The sequence below is a fragment of the Austrofundulus limnaeus genome, unplaced genomic scaffold, assembly GCF_001266775.1.
Source record: "Austrofundulus limnaeus strain Quisiro unplaced genomic scaffold, Austrofundulus_limnaeus-1.0 Scaffold1080, whole genome shotgun sequence".
NCBI lineage: Eukaryota > Metazoa > Chordata > Actinopteri > Cyprinodontiformes > Rivulidae > Austrofundulus > Austrofundulus limnaeus.
Genome location: NW_013953482.1, coordinates 80,822 through 89,988, shown reverse-complemented (window position 1 = coordinate 89,988; position 9,167 = coordinate 80,822). Strand labels below are relative to the sequence as shown.

At 42.5% G+C, this 9,167-nt stretch overlaps 3 protein-coding genes across 8 annotated transcripts in view; 2 read left to right on the top strand and 1 right to left on the bottom strand.

Moving 5' to 3' along the window:
* Positions 1 to 3,493, top strand: part of rheb (Ras homolog, mTORC1 binding) — a 4,800-nt gene extending 1,307 nt beyond the window's left edge. For 2 of the 6 annotated variants that reach the window (XM_014030567.1, XM_014030566.1), the window contains 6 exon segments: positions 1,055 to 1,126; positions 1,202 to 1,424; positions 1,649 to 1,705; positions 1,820 to 1,867; positions 2,009 to 2,090; positions 2,161 to 3,493. In XM_014030567.1, coding sequence (XP_013886021.1) covers positions 1,055 to 1,126; positions 1,202 to 1,424; positions 1,649 to 1,705; positions 1,820 to 1,867; positions 2,009 to 2,090; positions 2,161 to 2,253 — 575 coding nt within the window. In that variant the 3' untranslated portion in view covers positions 2,254 to 3,493. 6 annotated transcript variants of the gene reach the window in all.
* A 765-nt stretch (positions 3,494 to 4,258) lies between these two features.
* crygn2 (crystallin, gamma N2) lies at positions 4,259 to 7,361 on the top strand. The gene is made up of 5 exons (XM_014030568.1): positions 4,259 to 4,327; positions 4,739 to 4,830; positions 4,986 to 5,142; positions 5,406 to 5,551; positions 7,061 to 7,361. The coding sequence occupies exons 1-5, from the start codon at positions 4,307 to 4,309 to the stop codon at positions 7,194 to 7,196; spliced, it is 552 nt and encodes a 183-aa protein (XP_013886022.1). The 5' UTR covers positions 4,259 to 4,306; the 3' UTR covers positions 7,197 to 7,361.
* Positions 7,362 to 7,373: 12 nt separating this feature from the next.
* Positions 7,374 to 9,167, bottom strand: part of nub1 (negative regulator of ubiquitin-like proteins 1) — a gene marked incomplete in the record, with an annotated part of 15,057 nt that continues 13,263 nt past the window's right edge. Inside the window, 1 exon segment of the mRNA XM_014030557.1 lies at positions 7,374 to 8,812. Within this exon segment, the coding sequence (XP_013886011.1) occupies positions 8,670 to 8,812 (143 nt within the window).

The following is a 9,167-nucleotide window of genomic DNA, read 5'->3' as shown; positions in this document are numbered from 1 at the left end:
GTGGTGTTGGTGGTGTTGGTGTTGTTGGTGGTGTTGGTGTTGGTGGTGTTGTTGGTGTTGGTGTTGTTGGTGGTGTTTGTGTTGGTGTTGTTGGTGTTGGTGGTGTTGGTGTTGGTGGTGTTGTTGGTGGTGTTGTTGGTGTTGGTGTTGTTGGTGGTGTTTGTGTTGGTGTTGTTGGTGTTGGTGGTGTTGGTGTTGGTGGTGTTGTTGTTGGTGTTGGTGGTGTTGGTGTTGTTGGTGGTGTTTGTGTTGGTGTTGTTGGTGTTGGTGGTGTTGGTGTTGGTGGTGTTGTTGTTGGTGGTGTTGGTGTTGTTGGTGGTGTTTGTGTTGGTGGTGGTGTTGGTGTTGTTGGTGCTGTTGGTGGTGTTGGTGCTGTTGGTGGTGTTGGTGCTGTTGGTGGTGTTGGTGCTGTTGGTGCTGTTGGTGTTGTTGGTGGTGTTGGTGTTGGTGGTGTTGTTGGTGTTGGTGGTGTTGTTGGTGTTGTTGGTGGTGTTGGTGGTGTTGGTGCTGTTGGTGTTGTTGGTGCTGTTGGTGGTGTTGGTGCTGTTGGTGCTGTTGGTGGTGTTGCAGCAGGAGTTTCAGACCTGATCACAGGATTTTGGCTGCAGATGGACTCTGATGGTTACAAAGAAGAAAGAGGATCATGAGGTCTGAAAGCCTCCTCTGGTTCTTCAGAGACCAAACGGTTTTTATTGGTTGGTCCAGGCAGCGTCTCATCTCGGTCCCATCCAGACGTCTCAGTGTCCAACTGGTTCAGTGAGACCAGGTCCAACTGGTTCTTTTAAATCCACAGGTCCACTAAACACCAGAGGCTCTTCATTCCAGAGAAGTTGAATCTTTTTTCTCTCATGTTGATGTTATTTATTGGACCCAGCTCTTGGTTCTGAAACAATCATAAAGACAACTGATGGGATGTGTTCTGTGGAACCAGGATCCACAGGTTCTCCAGCAGACTGACTGGTCTTTGTGGGTCAGACTCACCTGTTTCTGTCCTACCTGTTGACAAACAGCTTCCTGTCCCCTGGTCCTCTCAGTGTGTGTTTGTGTTGTTTAGGGAAGTCCTCCCTCACCATCCAGGTTGTGGAGGGTCAGTTTGTGGACTCCTACGATCCGACCATCGAGAACAGTAAGTCTGTCCTCGTCGTGTCCTCAGACCCAGATCTGAACCCAAAACCTCTCAGCCCTGCTGTGTTTGTGTCAGCTTTCAGCAAGACGATGACGGTGAACGGTCAGGAGTACAACCTGCAGCTGGTGGGCACGGCGGGCCAGGTGAGACCACCTTCTGGTGACTTGTCCTCTCACAGCCTCAGGTTTGACCACAGGACCATGTGTTTGTTGTARGACGAGTACTCCATTTTCCCTCAGAGCTACACCATCAACGTCAACGCTTACGTCCTCATCTACTCTGTAACGTCCTACAAAAGGTCCAACTTTTACTTGGTTAGTTTTTTCAGACAGGAAGTAGCTCTCAGATGTTTTCTGTCTTATAAACAAATTCATTTTGTTTTTTAGCTCTTAACTTTTTATTTAGCTGCACCTTCATGTCAGCTGAATACCCACAATCCTTCACTGTTTGTAGAGTTTGGAGCACTCTTTCCCTCTGACCATATAAGGAGTTGTGTGGTTGATTTTGTGTGTTTTTGTGTAGTTTTGAGGTGGTCCGAGTGATCCATGAGAAGCTGCTGGACATGGTGGGAAACRTTCAGTACGTGACTCAGAAACATGTCTGGTTGTTTTGTTGTTTCTGTCTGAGGAGGAGATTCTTTTCACTTCCTGTCAGAATTATTAATAAACAAAGTTTTCTGCCTTTTTTCTACAGAAAACTCATCATTTTAGTCGGGAACAAGAAAGATCTACACATGGAGAGGTGACCCACAGGAACGGTTCTGAACGTTTTCTTTACCTGTTTCACTTTTATGTTTCATTCAGATACAACTGTTTCAGCTATTTTCCTCAGTATCTGACACTCAACATCCCATAATAATCAGCTATGATTGTTGTTGTTTAGAGTGATCAGTGATCAGGAGGGGAAAGCTCTGGCAGAGTCGTGGAACGCTGCCTTCCTGGAGTCTTCAGCCAAAGAAAACCAGGTGAGAAGAAGGACCCAAAGTGATGAAGATGATGGGTGCAGCTGTCAGACTGTGTCCTCCTCTTCCTCAGACAGCTGTGGAGGTGTTCAGGAGGATGATCCTGGAGGTGGAGAAGATGGAGGGAGGTCAGCCTCAGGACTGGACTCCCTGCTCTGTGATGTAGCTCCAGCCATCAGCACCACCTGACACYGAGGAGGAGAGTCTTCATCTTATGTTTCCTTCTCAGGTCACACCAGACCGTCCGTTTAACTCCCGCCTGTCCAAACACAGAGTTTCTGTCTTTAGCTACATACAAACTGTTTTATTAAAAAACAAACTGCACAAAAACTAAAGCTCAGGATGTCAGAAACAATCTGCTGCTAATTCAGAGCCGCTGCTTCCAAACATATCTGTGAGGTTTACAGTCTCAGCTGAAACACCTTGATCCATGTAAATACTCTTAACATGTTCCAAAGATTTTAGTTTAGTTAGTGCATCAGATACATTTACTGAGCAGCTTTTAAAGCCACATTTTCAGACTGAAAGATTGGTTGGAGGAATAAAGTCTGCTTTTCAGCGCTGCTAAACATTGAATTAAAAACAAATATTAGATTTTCAAATGGAGTTTGGTATGAAGTCTACTTTTAAATGAAGAATGGCAAATATAATACAAATGTGTCTGTCTCTGTAGTGATGAGATGCTATCAGAAAATCATAGTAAAATACTGTATACAAAAATACTGTATATGAAAAGATAAATATTTGATATTAGATGAGACTGCCTTATTGCAACGATAGCAAACATACAGTTGGGTATCGTCTGCATACGGTGATACAAGAAACCGTCAGATAGGATTATTGAGCCCACAAATGTGTTTACGTAACAAAAGGAGTCCCAGTACTGAGCCTTGTGGCACCTCAGAAGAGATGAGAAACAGAAAAGTCATTTTTATRTATTTATAATTAATAACCAATTCTTGTTACTTTGTTAAGAGTAGTTTTTGTTTTGCTCTTTTTTAAATTTTTTTATCAAGTTAGCTCGTTGTAATAATCTGAGTAAATCATAAGAGYAAACAGAATCACCCCAGCACAGCAGACCTTTACCTCCCAACAAGACAAGAACTAAAGACAGGACCTTCAGGGTTTTGGTTTTTCTTTACATTTTTTTCCTGAATGCTTCACTCAGCGCACTGAAAGATGGKCAGGAAATATTTCTGTCTCTGATCTGCTACTTTGTATTTTACTGAAATGATGCATGAAGAACAAACCTTTAGTTTTCATTTATTTGTTAAACTGGAGGAGTTTTATCCATTAAAGCTGCAACCTGAACCCCGACCTGTAATAATGATGAAAACTTTTTATGACTGATGTTTTGTTTCTATGAATTTTCTCATTAAAGTTCTTTTCTGTTGTTTGTCTACAAATCTGTTGTTTTTACTCCAACAATCCCAGACGTTACAGCTAAAAGGCTCTTTGAACAAGTTGTTTAAAATTCTCTGAATCTGAATGAAGTCATTTTGACTAACTGCTGTGTCTTCAGACTAAAACTACAACTAAGTCTTTAAGTCAGAATAACTCATAAATTTAACAGTTACACTTAGAAACATTAAAAAACATCCAGATGAGCTGAAAACTATTATCTTCACTTCTGTTTCATTTACTGAAGATTTTAGTCAGAATTATGTCTGTTTTATTACGAGTTCAGTTTGTCTTACTGTAGTACTTCTACTGTAGTATTTGTACAGTGTAGTACTTCTACTGTAGTATTTGTACAGTGTAGTACTTTTACTGTAGTATTTGTACAGTGTAGTACTTTTTACTGTAGTTAAAAGTTCCTCCCAGTTTCAGCTGCAGCTTTTATCCATTTGTCTCTGCAGAAACGTGACCCGTGCATTATCTTTGAGCTGCAAAGCTGTGTCCAAGCACTTTCTATTCACACACACACACACACACACACACACACACGTGCACGTGCACACACACACACACACACATCAGAATCCACAGACACATCAGGATGAAGGGAAACCGTCGAGGCAGCAGAAACCTTTAAAGCCTCCTCCTTTGTCCCCCCGGAGGGGCCCCGGCCCCCCTCCTTTGTTCCTCCAGTGGGACCCTAGTCCCTTCCTGGACCCCACCCCGTCCCCCTGCCGTATAAATTGGGGTGTCCAACTTTTTCTCTGTTACACTGTGTGTGTGGTTGTGGATCAGGTTGGACGACATCCAGTGGGAGCAAAATGTCGCAGTACTCTGGAAAGGTGAGTGCCAGCCGGGCCGGGCCGGGCCGGGCCGGGCCGGGCCGGGCCGGGCCGGAGGGACTCCCTGCAGCAGGTGGATCAGTGGGGGGTGGGGTGGGGGGGACAGGACGCCAACAAACAAAACTTAAAAATAAACAAGTTTTAAGAGTGAGAGGAGGAAGTTTCTAATAAAGTTAAAGGATCTGGTTTTGGTTGGAACTGTTTCAATTACAACCAAAATTTATCATTTTGAGTATTTTTAAAAAGTTTAAAATCTCAAAAAACTAAGAATATTCCTTTAAACCTTTAAATGTGTTGGTTTTATCACCTGCAGGTTGTAGCTTTCTTAATGTTTTTACAGAAAGATGTTTACGTTTGCAGCAGACGTGCAGTGATAATTTGTTGAAGCTGAAGCTGATGTTGTTCCTGCAGATCACCTTCTACGAGGGGAAATGTTTCACCGGCAGGAAGCTGGAGGTCAGAGGTGACTGTGATAACTTCCAGGACCGCGGCTTCATGAACAGGTAAACCTCCTCTGGACTCTGAGGAGAACTCATCCTTCAGCGTTGGTTCATTAACTCCATCYGGAGGCGGGGTTTCTCTCCACTTCCTGGTGTTTTTCACATTAAAAGCGCAGCGTGAGCTTGTGTCCTCTCTGACTGTGGTTTGGTGTTTTCAGGGTGAACTCCATCCGGGTGGAGAGCGGAGCCTGGATCTGCTACGACCACCCAGACTTTAAGGGCCAGCAGTACATCCTGGAGCACGGAGAGTACCCAGAATTCCAGAGGTGGAACTCCCACAACGACCACATGGGATCCTGCAAGCCCATCCGCATGGTAAACACTGAGTGAAGCAGCTGCTTCACCTTAAAGGTGGGCGGGGTTAAACCCCAGTATATGAGCTCACCTTTAGTCTTATTTTAATCACAACTCATGAAGTATTTCTACAACAAACCATAAATCATTTAGTTTGACACCAACATGAGCTRAAATCAGTAGATCAGTGTGAGTGAAGCCAGGATTAGTTGGTTCAGGTCTGAGGAAGTCCTCCAGCCTGACTGTGTGTTCAAACCTTCACCTGGTCTCTACCTGTCCTGCAGCACGGAGAGCACTACCGCATCGAGCTGTTCGACACCTGCAACTTCTCAGGTCAGTGCGTGGAGATCTGCGACGACTGTCCCTTCCTGCAGAGCCGGGGCTTCACCAAGAACTGCATCAACTCCGTCAGGGTCTACGGAGACGGAGCGTGAGTCCTTCTCCTCAGACCAGTACATGTCCTTCAGGACAAAACTCTGTTCATACCAAACATTTACCACAAACCAGATCAGTTTTACCAAACAGCCTGAAGCAGTCAGTCAGCTGGAGTTCTGCTGAGAACATTCATCTGATCCAGAGCAGAAACCTCGTGACAATTATCCAACCTAAACTAGACTTTACAGGATTCTGATACTTTTATATTTTAGTACAGATTATCTGCAGAAACCACACTTGGTCCAGGTTAATGTTTCACTACCTTCAACAACATGTTTCAGTTTGTGTTGCTCATTAACTTTTAAACATCAGTTAGTAAGAGATCAAACTAAACAACAGAGTTTTTATCAGTGAGTGAAGAGAAAACAGGTGAATCTGACAGAAATGTTTGAAACCCTGAAGTCTTTGTTCCAGTGGGTTCCAGTAGGTACTGGTTCTGCTGCAAATGGTTTGTGGAAACGCTTAGCAAAATGTAGTGTACTTAAAGTTCATCTTATTAGGAATACCTGAGTATAAGTTTAATTTATCAAGTATACTAGGCACCATGTACTTGTAGTGTACTAGAAAGTATACTGATTTAATACTTGTTCGTACAAAATTGGGACTATTTAGTTTATAAAAGTACACTTTGTTTACTGTTTCTAAATTAACAAAAAAATGTATACTTTAAATACATGTCATTAAATATACTAAAGTATATAAAAGTGTATTTCCCTAAGTGTACTTTTATTTACCATGTACACTGATATAAGTATACTGGCAGTTTACTAACAAGTATACTTCTAGGACTAAATTGTCCCACAATAAGTTTATGAAAGTATACTCAGAAGTATACTGAAAGTAATCTTCTAAGTATACTTTCAGTTTAATCTTGAAATATACAAAAATAAACCAGTCTGTGAAAAGTGTACTACTAAAGTTTATCTTGGCCAAAAGTTTAAACATTAGTACAGAAAAAGTAYACTTAAACTTTTAGTGTACAGAAAGAGGTACAAACCAAGTATAGTATAAGATAAACTTAGCTAAGTATATCTCAGATAAGTACATAAAAAAGTAAACTGGAAGTAAACACTTTCATTTATTTTAGTTTAAAGTTAGTATACTTAAAGGATACTTGCATATAGTACTTTTTACTAAGTTAAACCAGGGTTTCATACAACTTCCTCCRGTTCGTACCTTTAACCTYACAAAAAAAAAAAAAAAATTCAAAAGGTTTTTAAGGAATTTCAAAAGGTTTTCTTTGGTTTTACCAGCGTCAGTAAAAGGTTTRAAGATGTAAGTTTAACACCAGCAGGGACCGGCTCATGTTTGGACCTTTAAGGTGACTTAAAGAAGTGAGAATATTTCTGTACCTCCACCGATCTGAGGTCTAAAACCAGAGAATACTGGACCAATAATAAYTGCAGGTCAAAGGTCATTGGGTTCTGGTGAAACGGTTCAGGGAAGCAGWACCTAAAGTTTAAAGGACAGTTTTACCTGTGACTAACTCCTCCCCCTCCTGCAGCTGGGTGATGTACGAGGAGCCAAACTTCCGTGGTCGGATGTACATCGTGGAGCGAGGAAACTACTGCAGCCCCAACGAGTGGCAGGCCCAGAACCCCAACATCCAGTCCATCCGCAGAGTCGTCAACTACTTCTGAGTCCGGCAGCGTGCCCCTCACCTGCGCTGGGATCATGTCCAATAAAAAAACCAAACCAAGAGAAGAGGAGAGGTTTTTTATCAAACACTCGGTGTGTGTGGGTTGTTTTTACACAAACAGACGTGTTTTTATCAACTTTTCTGATTAAAGAAAGGAAAGACTTCACATGAYGCAGAGTTCAGTTTATTGGTTTGGTTTAATAAAACATGAGAGCTTTTGTTCTGACCCAGGTAACATCACACATTAGTCCAGCTGGAACAGCAGCAGGGTGATGAGTTTGGACCAGAGTCCACACCTCAGTTCTCTGATTGGTTCCCACAGCACAGGAAGTGATGTCAGAGAGCAGCTGATCAATCAAATTACATCAACTTCACTCAGTTTTCACAAACCTTTATTAGTTCTTATAAATGGAGAAAATATTTGWATCCACAACAGCAGGAACCAAAACCAACAGTTTTACCCTCAAACAGCTGATATGGACCTGGTACTTCAGATGAGACCAGAACCTTCAGGGCTTTCAGTCCACCTCAGGTAAAACTGCAGACAGAACCTCTGACTGTTCTAACAGGTTCTTCTGAAGAAGGGAGTGGATAATGACAGAGCTCCTTCAAAATAAAAGCATGCCAACACAACGGGAACATTTCTGGTTCAGACTACATTAACTTACAGGAACTCATGAAATAAAACATCGAATCTTAAACTGTAAGTTGGTAAGAAATATCTTAACATGTGAACTTAAACTCATGAGGAAGGAGCAGCTGGGTTTTATCATTTACCAGCTGACTCAACCCATCATCCCATCAGTGGCCCAAACACAAACACCTCTGAAGGTTCAACATGTTCATCTGGTCCTCAGAGAAACTTAAAACTGGTTTCAACCACTCACCATCAACATTTGGTTTTTTTAAACAAGAACTGGTCCTGGTCCAAAACCTTAAAAACTGAAGAAGAGTCTGGTGACCAGACCACCTCAGACCCACCGTCTCAGACCCACACAGAAGGGTTAAATGTAGACAAATAAAACCTGTATTTCAGGACAATAAACAAAAACAAACTTTATGAATCTTTTCTTTCATCACTCATTCAGACAGAAAACATTCAACTCTTCAGGAAACATTGATTAAATCAGGAAATTAAATAAAAACCTGAATCTGTGTCAGTGAAAACACAGGCTTGGGTTCTCCAGAGTCACTCTTCACTGAAGTTTAGAACCAAAAACTTCACAAAACTAAAACATGATTCGTTCAACAAAAACTTCATCAAACCTGTTTGAATCGAACTGAACTGATGAAATAAAGATACAAACTGAAAGAGTTTCCAGCAGAGCTCCATCTGCTTCTGTGCTTTGCTGTGAACTTTAGATCTTACAGTGAAGACGGACCACAGGGACCACCTGGAGGACACAGTGAGTCTGAGAGGACCTGTGATGGTCCATGTGCTGGTCCAGATTCAGTTTTCTTTCAGACCAGGACGTCACACAATGTGCTCTGGCTCCCGGTTCAGGTAGATCTTGATGTCAGCGATGAGCTGCATCTCCTCCTCCAACGTCAGGTCCAGATAGTCCTCCTCATGGCGGGAGATGTCCCCCAACACCTCGTTGACAAGCTCGYTGTCCTCTGAAGACAGAAGGTTCAGTTACTGACAACAGTTCAGACATTCACAATTCTATTCATTAAACACAAACCATCAGCTGGAGCTGGAAACAGAACCCAGACTGGTTTTCCAGGTGTTCCTACAGACATCTGGTTTTCCTGGGGTCTCTATAGACATCTGGTTTTCCTGGGGTCTCTACAGACATCTGGTTTTCCTGGGGTCCCTACAGACATCTGGTTTTCCTGGGGTTCCTACAGACATCTGGTTTTCCTGGGGTCCCTACAGACATCTGGTTTTCCTGGGGTCCCTACAGACATCTGGTTTTCCTGGGGTTCCTACAGACATCTGGTTTTCCTGGGGTCCCTACAGACATCTGGT